The sequence below is a fragment of the Mustela erminea genome, chromosome 4, assembly GCF_009829155.1.
Source record: "Mustela erminea isolate mMusErm1 chromosome 4, mMusErm1.Pri, whole genome shotgun sequence".
In the NCBI taxonomy this organism is placed as follows: Eukaryota; Metazoa; Chordata; class Mammalia; order Carnivora; family Mustelidae; genus Mustela; species Mustela erminea.
The window spans coordinates 86271502-86287985 of record NC_045617.1 but is presented as its reverse complement, the minus strand read 5'-3'; the positions used below and the strand labels follow the sequence as shown (position 1 = coordinate 86287985).

General features: G+C 46.2%; 1 protein-coding gene across 5 annotated transcripts in view; it reads left to right on the top strand.

Annotated features, from left to right (window-relative positions):
- Nucleotides 1–16484, top strand: part of KIF6 (kinesin family member 6) — a 505895-nt gene that overhangs the window by 388772 nt on the left and 100639 nt on the right. For all 5 annotated transcript variants that reach the window (XM_032339835.1, XM_032339836.1, XM_032339834.1 and 2 more), the window contains one exon: nt 14280–14388. In XM_032339835.1, the coding sequence (XP_032195726.1) occupies nt 14280–14388 (109 nt within the window). The remainder of the gene's footprint in view (nt 1–14279; nt 14389–16484) is intronic.

Genomic DNA, 16484 nt, shown 5'->3' with positions numbered 1-16484 from the left:
TTATGTTCCTCTCTGAATTCCTAAAAGATAATGCATCTTTGAAAGAAAAATTCCTCAGAAGCCTTCCTGAACAACTTCTTATAAAATGGTTCATAACGGTAAATTACCTCTCTCTGTTGAGAATGAACAAATGCTAGGCACAGATATTAACTGGGTGGCCCTATAGTGTTCTGAAACAATGCTAGATGTCCCAAAAGATTCTCATTTCTCTGTCTCAGAAATGGAAGCTCCTTCCAGGAATAGGAAGGGGAGATATTCTCACAAGCCCACTCACCGTTTAGGTGTGGCATTTAGTCTGGCTCCCTTTAGAAATAATTATTTATAGGTTTAATATGCATAAAACAGAAACAAAAAAGAACCACCACAAAAGGGAAAACCAAAGGAGAGAGAGATTAAGGAGTGAGGTGGTGAGGTTATCCAGGGAATGGGTTAGCAGGGAGCTCTGGAAGTTGACTGAGGGCTGGGTTCCTGAGAAAGAGGGGGCACTTTAAAAATTCTGACTGTGGAAGGTGCCTGGGTGACTCAGTCAGTTAAGCGTCTGCCTATGGCTCAGGTCATGATCTCAGGGTCCTGAGACTGAGCCCCACATCGGCTGTCTACTCAGCTGTGAGTCTGCTTCTCCCTTTCACTCTCCTTCTGTGCCCTCTGTCTCTCTGTCTCTCTCTCTCTCTCCCTTCAAAAAAAAATAAATAAATAAATAAATAAATAAAATCTTTTTAAAAATTTCTGACTGTGGGTGTAGAGGGGTGGGAGCTGAAACATGGGCATCAGGGTTCTCATAGGAGAGCAGTTTGGACTTGAGCAGGAGGGCAGGAAGCAAGGGTGCAAATCTGGTACATATTAGTGGCACCTATTTTTAACAAAACTGTTGACCTTCCTTCCTCCCTTTATTTCTCTCTTCTTTCCTTCCTTCCTTTCATGCTTAGTTCCTTCTTCTCTTCCTTCCCTCCTAGTATTAGAAAAGGAGCAATAAACAAGACAGATCACCTTTGTGGAGTTCTCATTCTATAGAATACATATATACATGTAGTTTCTGAGGATGACAAGTGCTAGGAAGGATCTAAAACAAAACAATCAGATACAAAACAGGGTGAGTTGGAGACCAGAGAAGGTGATATGGGAGCTGAGAACTGAATGAGCCATAAAGATTCAGGGAAATAACATTCCAGACAGAAGGAACAAACAGCAAGTGTATAGGACCAGAGGTAGGAACATGGTTGACATATTTGAGGAGCTGGAAGAAGGGCAGTGAGCTGAGGAGATGTGAGCAAATGAAATCTATGAGGAGCATGAGGAAAGGGAGATGTAGGTAGACACCATGATGTGAAGTCTGCCAAACTGAGTAGTTTGGATTTGTTCAGGAGCCATGGGAAGTTACTGAAGAGTTTAAAGCAGAGCAATGACATGATTATGTTCTTTTAAAAATCGCTTAGGTTGCTAAGTGGAGAATATGTTGTAGGAAGGCAAGATGAATGGTGGCAAAGTAGGAGACAGCCTAAGTGAAAAATGATGGTTACTTCAGTTGGAATAAGCAAGGAAACAAAGAGAAGCAAAAAGGTCTAAGGCACACTGTTTTGTTTTGTTTTGTTGTTTTTAATTTTTATTTATTTTTTAAATTTCTTTTCAGTGTTCCAGAATTCATTGTTTTTGCACCACACCCAGTGCTCCATGCAATACGTACCCTCCATAATACCCACCACCAGGTTCACCCAACCTCCCACCCCCTGCCCCTCCAAAACCCTCAGGTGGTTTTTCAGAGTCCACAGTCTCTCTTGGTTCATCTCCCACTCCAATTTCCCCCAACTCCCTTCTTGTCTCCATTTCCCCATGTCCTCAGTGTTATTCCTTTTTCTCCACAAATAAGCAAACTGTACACTGTTAAAAGAGTTCAGACAGAATCTGTTGGTAGAACAGTTGTGGGATCTGAGGACTCACGGATGAGCCCTAGGATTTTTTGCTTGAGCAAGTGGTACCATTTACTGATATGGAAACAATTAGGGGTAACATCTTGGGGTAGATTTTGGAATGGAGCATGAAATTAAGGGTTCTGTTTGGAACATGTTAAGTTTGAGATGCCAATTAGACATTAAAGTAGAGATTTCAAGTGGGCTGTTAAATGTCCCAGTATGGCCCTCAATGGAGAGGTCAGAGCTTAAGATATAAATTTTGGAGCCGTTGGTGTATAATACCTTTTAAAGCCATGAGACTAAATGAAATCACCTGTTGAAAGACAAGAGTACCCAGGACTGAGCCCTACCGCACTCCAACATCTGGAGGTTGGAAGAAGCCAGGAAGACGGAAGAAAAATCAGGAGGGAGTGATTTCACAGAAGGCCAATGAAGGAAGTGCTTCAGGCAGAAGGGAGGAGTCAACCATGTAGAATGGTGGTGTGTATTGGTCAGGATTTACTAGCTTATCCTCTGGTAATAAATTAGCGCTAATTCTCAGTAGCTGATCACAACATTTATTTCTCATTCACACTGTATGAATGCTGTGGGTCAGAAAAGGTGGAAGTTCTGCTCCATAAGTATCAGGGACCCCGGGCTGATATAGACTCCATATCTGGGATGACACGGATCACCAAAGTGAGATAAGAGAGAGCATGGAAAATGGCACAGCGAGTCTTCCGTGCTTCAGCCACGGGGCAACGCATATCACAGCCACTCACAACCCACTGTCCAGAAGCAGTCATGTGCACCTTCCCAACCCACAGGGCACTTAGGGACTGGGTGCTGGCATGTCTAATGGTTGGAGACTTTATTTCTCTACCATTTGCTGACAGGTCAACTAAAATGAGAACAGAAAACTCACCACTGGTTTTAGGTATGCTTAGATCACTAAGGATGTTAAAGGGATACTCTCAGTAGAATGGAAGGAATGAAATTCCCTTAGACTGGATTGAGGAGAGAATGGGAAATGAGGGAATAGAGATGGTAAATACAGATAACCCTGAAGAGGCTTTTTTTTTTTTTTTAATGAAAAGTGACCAGAGAAATAGATAGATAACTGGAAGGTTAATGGGGAGAGGTGGATATTGTTAAACAGTATTTTTTCCTTCCTCTGGGAATCTAAATGCCCTTGAATCTCTTACTCTGTGATCCCTCTATAAATAGATGAACTTGGTTCCTATTTCACTAATGAAACCAAGACCAATGAACACTGAATATTTTAGCCTTCTATTTTATACCTACAAATTCAGAGATAGCTACATCTAGCTATATCCAACTCAACATGGATTTTAAAATATGGTTTTGAGGTGTGGAAATAATCCAAAGAAGAGGGGGACAGTTGCTCAGGCAAGAGAGAAGGGATAAGGGAAGAAGGCCAGGGGAGTTTGAGAACCACAGCTCAGGTAGAGGGGTTGGCCTTTGATGATGGATGCTTAATCCATTGTCACCAGAAGGAAAGCCTGGTTTGCTGTGAGTTCACCAGGCAGGACTGATGAGGAAGCCCCTGTCCTGTTGTGCTTCTCTCCCCAGTGAGAACAGATTGTTACTGTGGAATGAGTCTGGCTGGGGTGGTCAGGAACCAGAGAACACAGAAGCAGTGAAGCCCGCCTGACCGTTTAAACCACTCTCTCTTCTCCATTGCTAACTCATAACTAGCAACTACCTCCAGAACGTTCCTACTGTTTTTACGTTGTTCTTGCATTCTAAACAGCTTGCTGTGGGTAGGTTTTTAGATGACTCATTATTACTTATGATAATAATAACTCATTTTTACAATTCACTTTTTGTAGTGGAGCCCATATTTATTCATTTATTCTGTCAGACTTTCAAATAAATGATTCATAGCTGCTGTATTCAGTTCTATTACTGTAAAATAGATACCTAGAAGACTGCCTAGAGATGCATGTACAGTTTAACAAATAATGTTTTTAAGAAAAACAAGTTCACTAGATGTATCTCATCGTTGATCATTGATTTGACAAACCTTGTTTGGAGTATCTGCAGTATTCCAGGCACCGAGCTGGAGCTGGGGCTACAAACGCATAAGGAAAAATCACGTGCCTTTGGAGACTCGGAGCCTGAGGGGTGGAGAGGTGGGCAGATATGGTAGTCATGCAGATAGTTCATGGCAAAGGTATTCACCGGTTCCAAAATGGAGAGATGCTCCAAGTGCCACCTTCTTTCATTAACACTTCACAGTAACATTAAGAGACAGGAGTTTTTATTAGCTTCATTTGATAGACAAGGAGCTTGAGACTTACAGCAATTTAAATGGCAGATCCTAGGTCATACAGCTAGTGAGTTAAACCAGTGCTCAAACCCATGTCTGCCTACTTGAAATTCTATCACCTTTTCCCAACCACTGCCCAAGAGCAGAAGAGTAGCCCAGAGTTACACTCTAAAGCAGGTATTCATCCATCATCTGAGGGAGGGAGAGTAGCTTGACAAGCCTGTGGAAAACTCCAGTGTGCCTCTCCTGGGAATGTCCTGGGGATGCAGGGAACTCATTAAGGGTGTGGTGTCTGGACCTAGAGGTCACTGGGCTCCACTTCCCCCCACAGTCAGAGGAAACCCCAAGGTCATTCTCAGGCTGCCTGTATGGCTCATTCAGTTAAATGTCTGTCTTCGATTCAGGTGATGGTGCTGGGGTCCTTGGATCAAGCCCCACCTGGGGCTCCCTGCTCAGCAGGGAGTCTGCTTCTCCCCCTTCCTCTGCTGCTCCTCCTGCTTGTGCTCTCTCTCGAATAAATAAATAAAATCTTTTTTTTTTTAAAATGAAACCCAAGGTGCTTTTAGTGGATCTCTGTGCCTGTCCCTGAACATGGTGGGCCCCTCCCCGCCCCTATGACCTTGCCTCTCTGTGTTCCCTATGCAAGGAGTGACACTGGCCTCCATTGCTCCAGCTCCTGCTCCTCAGTTTCCCTAATCCCTGCCTTGGGTGGCACATTTATTGAAAAGTCTTCTGCAATCTGACCACAGCCCTTTTTTCACTTTCTTGTGATCATCTACACCACTTGCTCCATACTACCACCAATGCATTGTCTATGAGTGTTTGCCAGCTTTCTAATGTAAGCTTTGACCTTCCTACACCCCCAGTGCTTTCTATCACAATGTCAAGGACAATATTTCTTCTATTTATCTGTACCATTAACCATAGAAGAGGACTGTCAATAGAGCAGATACTCAGTACTACTGACAGATGGTCTACTTCACCAGTTGTCTCAATGTCTCAGTGAATAAACAAATATTACATTTAAACAATGAAATTCTTTCTAGAGGAAAAGCAGTCAGGATAAAGAGGAGCCAAAGGGAAAATGATGACCCCTTGGATCCTTTTCATCTCTTTCTCATGGCTGTTGCTCATTTGGGGACAGGAAATTACTCTCTGCCAAAGTCCACACTCTCAGAACCTGGACCCTACCCCTTCTCTCTATAGTATCCCCCTGCTTTGGTCCAACACCATCATTTTAAGTGCATAAACTCTTTGACTATGGAGACTCTTCAGAACTGAAGCTCCATATAGATTAGGGAAAGATACTTACATGGGTCCGACCTAGTTGGTTAACTAATAAAGTCCTTATGGCAGAGAGCTAAGCCTCCCCTACAACCCTCCCTTTCCCTCTGATCCTCACCCAGGCCCTGGGGCTCCAGGTGGAGCAGCTCTTCTTGGCCATCTGGTGCCTGCCCGAGCTTCTCATTGATGAACATCTCCAGCTCTCCCGAGCTACCATGTGCATTCATGGTTTTCAGTGCACAACCCAACACACAACCCTCCCAACACGGTCTTTTTCTCATGACCTCCTGACCCCTTAGGTCTGACCTCAGTGGTTTGCTGGTATTCGTGAGATCATTTCTACTAGGCGAGTGATTTTCTTCTAACAACACGGTATGCAGAAAAAGGGTTCCAGAGTGAGACAAAGCTGAGATAAAGTTATGGCATTGCCATTTTGCTAACTGTTGTCTTGGGGTCATTTTAACTTCTTTCAACCTCAATTACCCTACCTGTAGAATGGGCCCAATACTACCTAGTTGATAGGGTCACTGTGAGAATTAAATGAGACAACATACGTAATGCCTCTAGCACATGCAAAGTACTCAATAAGCATTAGATCCCCCCCATCACCACCAATAGACTTCTGAGATTAATAAATATCTGTGATTTCTTATTTGTGAAGCATGAAAGAGTGCCTGTCACATAGAAGACACACAACAAGTAATTTCCTCCTTCCTTGTTTTTTGCCCCCAAAAAATGAATACCAGTGTCCCCAAACTCCATTTTACCTTTTGCTTACTTCCAAGCCAGAGAAACAGAATTTTATTTAAATTTACATGCATTTCAGGGAACAGGCTACTAGGCTAGAATGTATTTTTTTAAATTCTCTTTTAAGAATGTAGCAGAATAAATTTGAGAGTACAGTGGAATTCATTCCTAATTCAGGAGTAGATAGAAATCTGCCTTCATTTGTCAGACAATAGGGCATGTGAGCAATGCTCTAACCACTTCCCCCAAAGCACAGGATGACATAGAAGCCAGCAAACAGAACCCTGTTGACCATGGCCTTTGGAAATGGTCAGGACATTTCAAACTCAGGGAATCCTGTGTTTTTCAGATTCTGCAGCATTTGGAGCCACTTATTAGCTGAAGAGAAATGCTGCCTTTCAATTCAGTGGGCCACTCCATCAACTGCCCTTTAGCCCATAAAGGGCTTGAGCCCACATGTCCTTCCACCCACATTTCCAGTGTTGGTCCAAATATTGGGCATGGAATTGGACACCAAGGCTGACTGAAATCGATGGAAAAGACTCCATAGATCCAGTTTCGCCTGGCAGCAGGAGCCACGCCATGCTGTCTTATTTAATGGAAATGTTGCTGGCCTCCAGATTCCTGAGTTAACTCCAAAACGCAGAAATGCCAACATGACCCAGGCTCTTCTCCAAGCTCCATGCCTGTGTCTGTCCATGGGTTTTTCTAAGCAACCCACATGGGCACTTTGTCCTGAATAAGAACGCTCACAGAAGAAAAACCCCAGAGAGGCCGGGTTAGGAAATGCAAGGTCTTCGGCAGATGACCTTCAGGACCATGGTTTAAAGACTTAATGTGACTGTTGGAAATGAGCCACTGCCCTCAAACAGCTGCCATTCTTCTAGGTGCTCCAAGTCTGTCCACTCAGTTGGCACACTAGGCCTTTCAGCACCCTCTCAGACTAACATCCAGCATGCAGCTGCAGCAGGAGGGTGATTCAGACATGGTTACCAAGACAAAAGAAAAACACAACCAGCTTCGAACACTGCCCCTTAAGTCCACCCAGCCCACATGGTCTGCGCTGCTGGGCCTACAAGGCTTGCTGGTGGTATGTGTGATCTCTGGCACCAGGAACCAGGAGCCCATTTGATTTATTTAGATGTGGTGCCACTACTGGGTGGGTCTCCTAAGGTTTCCGTGGCTTTCCACTTCAGATTTTCCCTTTACTCCACTCCCTCGAGCCCCTGCCAAGCTTACCATGCTTCAGCCTGGTCCAAGCCAGCCCTAAGAATCTACAAATTAAAGGTTCTCCTTTGATGGCTTTCATGTGGCAGTTTATGAAACTCCAAGACCAGTCCTAATCTGAGGACTTCAGCCCAGGTGGTATCTTCTGGTTTGAACATAGGCCTTTAACCCCAAGGCCTAGGGCACCAACTCATTCCAGAATTGTCACTGAAAAGCAGGAAGTAGGTTGGGCAAGCTTCCTTGGTCACCCCAAAAGATCTACTCTTGGTCTTCACATCTGCAGTCACTTTGGCCGTGGCTAAGTGGTTTTGTCTTCCCCTCGTCCTCAGATTCCATACCCTGCTGCACCCGCCCAGCGCCCCCTCAAATTGTAGCTGAGCTGGTCCTTAAAGTAAACAGACCCATGGCACATGACACTGCTTCCTATGGTGGCCTCCATTGCTCTGGTGGCCGGGAAACATGGACAGAGGTCTCCTTGGCATATGCTCCCAGACAGCCCCTCTCAGTGACTCCAGTACTTGGGGCATGATGCTGCTCCCTGGGGAAAATCCCCTGCATGTCAGCCCCAGAGGTGGTAGAACTGGGCTGTTATTTTTCCCCAGAAACATAGGAATGAGAAAAGTTAATAACAGTTGTCCTTTGATTTTATGGTAATCTGGGAGCCATGCGTGAAAAGAGACAAGTGACTTAGGCTGCCTGACAATGCCTTCCGTGAGTGTGAGGAAGGAACATGGGAAGGCAGTGCCTACCTATGCACCATGCAGGTCTTTCACGTAACTTCCAGAAACCTCCTCCTTCCTAAACGTAGCATCTGCCCCACAGTGAGGGGAGGAAGGTAAAATGTCTCAAATGTCCCTCTGAATCTTTCTGGAAAATGGGCCATTTCTCTTTATAAGATCTTTTAGCACCTCCCCATCTCATGCGTGTTTTCAGTCCAGCAGCAGTGGACACTTTGCTTTCCATGCTAGAAGCTGCTGACTTGTCCTTCACCGCAGAGTTTCTGGCTGTAGCCATCATTTCCGTTCAATGGCTCTTGGGACATCTTTATTCCAGACACCGTTCCCAAAGAGTGCTGGACCACTGAGCTTTCCTTCATTTCCCTCCTGACGTTTTATGTTTCATGCTGCTTTGATAGATTTATCCCTTCCTCTCATTTAAATTCCTCCTTCCTCTCCCTCCTACTGATCCACTCATTCTAACTTCTCTATACACCAAAGGATGGAATTCTCTTAAAATTATTTATAGGAAGATACTTTTTTTTTAAGATAGTATTTATTTATTTGACAGACAAGTAGTCAGAGAGGCAGGCAGAGAGAGAGAGGAGGAGGCAGGCTCCCCTCAGAGCAGAGAGGCCAATGTAGGGCTTGATCCCAGGACCCTGAGATCATGACCCAAGCCGAAGGGAGAGGCCCCAACGCACTAAGCCACCCAGGTGTCCTAGGAGGATACTTTTGTATATTTCACCTAAGTCAACATTTGCTGAGAAATTTCAGTGCCTAGAGAATTTTGTATCACATACTGTACAAAACCACACTCTATCTCTGCCCGTTGCTTCTCATTCCTGTTTGCACTTCCATGTCCTACATATTGTAGGAATTCTTCATGTCACTATATTAAAGCCACTCCCTCACCTGTGGTTTCAAAAACTTCTGCTACCAAGCCATAAGTCATGTAATCATGCCCCACATCCAGTTTCCTCCCTGTCTCAGCCCTGAATGCCTCCTACCCAGCTCTGAGCCTTCTCTTGCTTTTAGTCCCCACCAGTGTGATCCACGCCCCCATTCCTGTCAGAATCCCACCCCATGGCTCACTTTTCTTCGTTCCCTGTGGGTGTTCTTTTCTCCCCTTCCTTCTTCAGTCAGAGGGAACTGAGGCACCACATGAATGGACGTCATTCCCAAGGAAAACAGATTTTTGGCTCTGACCAGGAAATCCATTTTTCAGCATGAATAACACAACTCTCCATCATTTTACCTTTGTCAATTTTTAAGCAATAGCTTAAGCAGCAGTAGGTTGTTTGGGGCAGCCAGGAAAATGAGCTCTGGCCCTTGTGCTCCAGACTAAAGGAAATCAGACAGCAGGCCCAAAGGCAGGAGCATAAACTCTCCACTTCCGATGTTTTTCCTTTCCATTTGGTTTCCATGGGACCCTGTGTTGGGGGCGGGGAGAGCTTCTAACAGGACTGATGCATATTCTCCAGCAAAACAAAGGGCCAAATTTCAGGATGGCAAAAGAGAGAGAGCGCGTGTATTATAGAAATGGGTGAGGGACAAGAACCGAAGAATTTTGTATGCCTAACAGTATCAGAAGCTACATGTCAAGGCTGATTTTGTGAGTGCCTTGTTGTCTCCCATTTCTACCAAAGTGCTGTTCATAAGAATTATCAAAATCCAGAAAAGGCTACGTCTTTAGGATTTGGAAGCGTTTTCCATCTAGCTCACAACCTAGAATTGCAAAGTCGCGTTTTGGGGACTGAGATGGAGAAACTCCTCTCCTTCTTTAGGGTTTTTGGTTTGTTTGTTTGTCTTTTGGTTTTTGCTTTGTTTCGTTTGAAATTTTATCCTGGCCTGTAATATTTTATGTGCTCTCCTCTGGGTCTTAAACAGTCCTGTGCCTCAGCAAGCCAGCAGGCTCCTCTGAGTCATCCATGTTTTCTGGGATTCAACACTGTGACCTACGACTGAAATTCACTAAAAGGAAACAACCACGAACTAGAAATGGTCACGGCAAGCAGGAACTCCTAAGGTCCTCCGCTTTGATGAGCAGCTGAGTCTAACAGACTAAACAAAGTTGGGGAGAAGGCACAATTGGTCTTTGCCATCGTGCCTTTCCTTTCAGGCTCAGATTTTCCCCCATTTTGGCACCAGCCTGAGACACCATCTTATGTCTTGTCTTTGCGGAACCTGTTAGCTAATTGTCAACAGATTGTGGAGTTTGTTTTTGCTAGCTCCAAGACAGGGATGCCTTCAAGAGTATTTGCATTTTTATAAAAGCTTCTTGGAGCTGGAATCTCTAAGGGCGGGCTATGAAGCATAATAACATGTAGTGGGAAAAGATGGTGTTGATTTTCGTGTGTGTGTGTGCATGTGTGTGTGTGTGAATTTCTAAAATCACACTATACAGGAGATGCACCCACACAGGGGTGTGGTGGCTGAGGGAGGAAGAGCCGTGGGAGCACTTACCCTGTCATGTTACAGTATGCTATGCTAGAAGGAAGAACATTAAGCACATAAGACATTCATTTATTCATTCCAAAGAATTTGAGCTCCTCCTACATGCCAGGTACCATCCAGGTGCTAGAAATACTGCAGCAAACAAAATTCACAAAAATCACTGCCCCATGGAGTGCACACATTCTAGAAATAATAATCGAAACAGTAAAACAAAATTTGTGCTTCTGTTTTTTCTGTGATACTGTAAAGAACATTCAGGGTTTTGGACAAGATAGACAGTAATGAGAGTGAAATCCCATGGGCATGGGCAGATCCGCCCCTAGCAGGGCACTTTGAGGCCTACCACTTGCCTCCTCTCTCAGTCAGACTCCCTGGAGAGGTGGATCTGAGAGCAGAACTGACTTCCTCTAAAACGCCGGGCTGTTGTGACCCCTTTATAACATTTCTTTAACTGAGCTTCAGTTCCTTCCTCTGTAAAATGGTATCTGACCTGGGATCATGGAGAAGTTTAACTGATACAATAGGTAAGGAAACACTTAACATGGTGACTAGTGTAAAGTACGTAAGAAATTCATTTTATTCTCCCCAAAGACCATTCCTGTTCTGTGGCAGAACCGTGCATCTGAATCAAGTTGTCCTTTTGCTCCATCCTCCTCTTCCCCCTTCATCAGGGATCTTCTTCCACTCCTGCTCTACCTGGCAAATGCTGCGTATCCCTCGGAATCCTTCCCAGTCTCCCCGACAGGGCTGACCCTCCTCCTCTTTATTTCCTGGCGCTGGACACATGCCTGCCTTACAGCAAATAGCAGCTTTTGTGGTAACTATTCACGTTTCTTTCTCCTTCACTAGATTTTCAATTCTTGAAGGGCAAGGATCAAAGCTTTAATCTTCTTGTTCAAGTTTATAGCTCGGTCACATGCCAACCGCAGTGCCTAGGAGAAATAAATATTGGTGGAGAGAATAAATAAATAGATGATTATCTCATTAGCTTTTAGTCACTCTAGTGCTCCAACTGCTCTTACTCCTTCTAATGGGGACATTGTGTACTTGGAGGCCAGAGCTTGCCATATAAGAAAGCTGTTTTCTAAATCCTGAGAGGGGAAAACAACTGTTTAGTAGGCTTCCGGGCCCTACATTGCCTCTCTGCCTTCAGAAGCTGGGCATCACAGCCACCACTCCTTGGCCTCCCTGAGCAGACATGGGGAACACAAGCTGCCAGAATTAGAGCCCTCACATTAACGACCACTCACCTGAGTTCACCACCATAAGAGAACTCCAATTCCGGAATATTCCATTGTCACTGGAGGAAAGCTGATCCCATGTTCCTGACAATAAGCCCAAAGCACTGCAGGACCCCAAGGACCTCTTAAATCAAAAGTATGAAGTGCTTCCAGTGTAACTTTCTTTCTCGTAACATGTACTTCACTGACTTTTAAGTCTTGGAAAATTGATGGCACCCACATACTGTGATACGGCGCTGGCCCCACATTTTTTAGCAAGACTTTCAAGATCCTCTGGAAAGTGAGAGCAAATTACCTTCCTGAGCTTCTCTCTCCTATTCACCCCACGTCCTTTCTGTTCCTACTACCCAGGCCCCCTCTGCACTTCAAGGAAGATGCAACAGGGTTTTCAGTTGGTTCTAAGTTCTTCCAGGACCGGCTGCTATAACAGTGCCATGGGCGCTGAGAAATCTCGGCATGGCCATTCCTCCCAGCTGTCGATTTTGGACTCTCAGCTCTGAAAGAAAGCAGAGCCTGGGAGAGAAAAGGCCATGAACCCATCTCCTTCACTGCAGCTTTTCGAACAACCCTCTCCCCGCCCCTCACCCCTGGGGCTGCCTTCTCATCACCTCCTCTGTGGGAAGCAATTTGGGGGATCCCCCAGGCAGGCTCTCCTGTGGTCTCCGTGGCGCTCTCCTCAACCCCCACTCCATTCCAGAGAGATTTGCTCCCTCTACCCCCTGTTGCTGTTTCATTAGCAGTGAAAAGCACACATTGTCAGAACTAGGCACAGATCAGGGGCAGGGAGAGGTATGGCGTCAGTCCCTCGGCTTCCTGTGGGCTTTGCTGGATGAAAAGTGCCCCTTGGTTAATGCGTCTTGTACAGTAAAGCTCATCTTTCCGAGTCCCCCCCAAACCTGTTCCCAGGCCGACCCGGTTCTGGAGTGTGCAGGGCAGATGTGGAGACAAAGCCAAGACGTGCCCATTTGCTTCTGATTGGAAAAGGGTGGAGCGTCTTGTGTGCCTCACCATTCAGACATTCTTCATGGTGCTATTTTTATCAATGGTAATCATTAAATTGGTGTCAGATGGGCTGGTCCGGTTCCTTACCCCGAGGCCTGGTGATGAGACTCCACGGGTTTTTTCCAGGCAGGAGGAGATGTGGTATGTGTCCCATATGTATGGGTCTCCGGAACCTGGGGCCTCACAGCAAACCCCTCTCACCCTGGATCATGTTCATGTGGCAATTAGAGTAAGGCTCATTTTCACTCCTGGTTCATTCCTGACCTGATTCATTTAACACACATCTGTTGAGCACCTTCTAAATGCTAGACATTGAACAAGACACTAGGGATTCACAAAGATGTAATCTCTACCTCCTAGAAACATGCCTGTCACCAGAAAGGATTGTCATGTGAAGTGACAGTGTCTACTGGGCTGTACGTGTTACAGATGCATTGATAGGTACATAATGGAGGGAGGATTCATGCTGCCTGAGCCTCAGGGAAAGCTTTTTGGGGTTGGTGACACTTAGCCAGGGCTTCAAAGATAAGTAGAATTAACTGGATGAAAACATGGGGAAAAGGAACCAAAACTTTTAAAAGAGGCATAAAAAAAAAAAAAGTCTATAGATTCACCCAAAATCCAGCTATGTATTCAGTTGTCACTTAGGGATCCCAGGCATTCACCAGTATTGACCCTTGCTCTGGGAGGCTGGAAGAAAGAGGTCTACGGTGCAGAAATGCCACCTGTTCACTACACCATCCCTGGCTGTCCTGACTCTGGATTTCAGAATTTGGCCCCTGAGCAGGGCCCAGTAGCAAGGATAGCAACCCAGAATGTTGGAGTTAGACATGACCTAGGAGCTGCCATCACAACCTGCTCATGGATCTTTCGATGGAAAACCTATCCTCAGAGTAAGCACCAAGGCCCCTCTCTAGACACAGGAGACAAGGATGAGTCATTATATGGAGACTAAGAGTAGAATTTTCTAGATTCTGTATCTTTCAGTCTGGACTGTACCACTTTTAACTAAATGCCTGGAAATCCAGCATGAAATTGAACAGAAAACCAAAACAGGGCATAGCAGGAAAATGGGGAGAGCCGTGGTACCGAATGATGGCAGAAAGTGCATTTGCAGATGTTCTCGGCAATCCAGGGCCTGGCGCTCTGGTTCTCATTTCCTCCGACCAAACATTCCAAACTCCACCCCCCACAAGTCACATGCCTGCACAGGCACAGCCCTGCAGGGTGCAGGTTGTCGCTGGGAGGGCCTCCTTGCTGGGTCAGTGGCCAGCTGGAAGAGGCCAGGGCCACCTGTCTGGTCAGGAGCCTCTCTGCTGTGAGCCTCTTGGAGCCAGGGCTGGCTTTGTCGTCCACCTAAAATGACAGTGAAATTAATGGGATCCTGATGCCATGACTGAGGCCATTTCCCCGTGTCTCCAAACAGGGATGAGAGAAGAAATGTCCTTAGGACGACAAGAGGCTTTTGAAATCTTCAAGAGGGACCACGCTGACAGCATTACCATCGAAGATAACAAGCAGATTTTGAAGCAGAGGTAAGGCTGGCTCACAGGGCCACTGGTCCCCCGAAGCTTAGCCGGGCCAGTCTCAAAGAAACTTGCTATTCCATTGTCCCTAACTTGCTTAACCTAACTTCTAAAAGAAGGGCCTGACGTGTATTTAGCTTCACAGTGAACTGTGTCCAGCCCGGCAGGACTTTTCCTACATGGGAACCTCCTCATCCCTGTACCGCTGGGGTAGGCAACATCAGGGCGGGATCTGACACTGATAGCACCAACTTTGTCTCCAGTTTCCCCTGTTACACTAATTCCTATCTGCCTGTGACTTTGTCCATGTCATACTGTTCCAAAGGCAAAGGAAAAAAAGTCTGTAGACCGAATTATCATCTCAGAACTCTAGACCCTCCAGCTGCTGCAGCCCTGTGCTTCCTACTCAAAGGGAGTAAACGTGTGCACAGCCTGTAACCCAGAGGCCTCTGGTGCGTTCTCCAGCCGGAAGCAGAGCGGGCAGCAGCGTCTGCTGACATACTGTCAATTTGGCCTCTGGAACCTTTAGAAAAAACTTCAGGGTACATAATTCGTTTCAGCTCATACGCAGTTTGGATGCATAGCTGCAGACTGTGGCAGACAGAAAGACAGCCAGATGCCTGGGTCCAGAGTTCAGAAGAGAATGTTCTAGCCTGTGAACTCTTAAACTGAGTCACACGTGATTCTGGATCTTAGCACACAAACATTTGAAAATGTTCAAAACCAATGCATTGAATTAAAATGAGATCCAGGTTTGGGAGTCATATGCTTATCAATGCTTCAAGGAAGTCTAAGGAGTGGCCAAGCTCAGGAAAACAGGTACAGATGCAGGGGTCTAGAGGGTAGAAACGGGAAAAGCTCTAAAGGACAGGGAGGGAGAGGAGGCTGTGAGGGAGGCTGAGAGAGAAGCGAGGGAGATCCAGGGAGTTCTAAGGAGCAGAGGGAGGCTGAGAAACAGAGAGAGAAGCAAAGGAGACCCAGGAGAACATGTTGAACTGAAAACCAAGAGGGGAGTGGCTCCAAGAAGCATGCTGTGAGTGGTGTCCAACACTAGAAAGAAAGAAGCAGGGGAGGCTGGACCCAGTGCACCAAGCAAACAGGCGACCATGGACCATGGGTCGGAGGGCTGGGACTGAGGGAGCACGTGAAAAGGAGCTGAGCAAATGGAGCACACGTGAACATGTGTTCAGAAAGTCTGTGATAGGGCGCCTAGGTGGCTCAGTGGGTTAAGCCGCTGCCTTCGGCTCAGGTCATGATCTCAGGGTCCTGAGATCAAGTCCCACATCGGGCTCTCTGCTCAGCAGGGAGCCTGCTTCCCTCTCTCTCTCTGCCTGCCTCTCTGTCTACTTGTGATCTCTCTCTGTCAAATAAACAAATAAAATCTTAAAAAAATTAAAAAGTCAACAAACGTTGATAGACAACAAACATTCGAAGGACGGAAAAGGGAGGCCTAAGGAGAAGAGAGGTTTGTTTCAGAACGGGAGAGAAGTGGTGAACATTGCAGGCCACAGAAACAAGCCTGTGGAGAGAGAGGCAGACAGACGGACAGACCAGGAGAAGGACTGATGCAGCAAGGCCTCAGGGAGAAGGTCTGGGGAGGGAAGGCCTCAAAGATCCCAGGGAGGTGAGCCTGGAGAGAGAAACGAGGCAAGACAGGGCTGCTGTTGATGCCCTTGGAAGCGAAGGGAGGGAGTTAAAGATGGCCTCTATTTTCTCTGTGGAAGTTGAAGTGGAATAAGAGTCGCGAGGGTCATGGCAGATGTGGTGGCAGAGGTTTCATACAGATGTCATAGGGAACAGGAAAGAAGGTAGAGCTGAAAAAAGAAAAGGGCAAGCAGTACGGAGGGCCCAGCTTGAGGGTTAACCACTGGCTTTCTCACTTTGGTGCCTTGTGAATGGGGGGGTCTCAGATCACTTTAGGAATCCAGCAATGGTGGGAGGGGTGTAGCCAGGAGCAGCCTTCCAGAGCGCTGTGCAGCCCCCTTAGTCCATGCAAGTACATGCGGCCCCCGCGGCCCAGTGCTTCTGCTTCCTGGTCTGTCTCCCCGGAAGCTCTCCTGTGGGCTCCGAAAGGGACATACGCGAGGATGTTCTCAGCAGCTCAG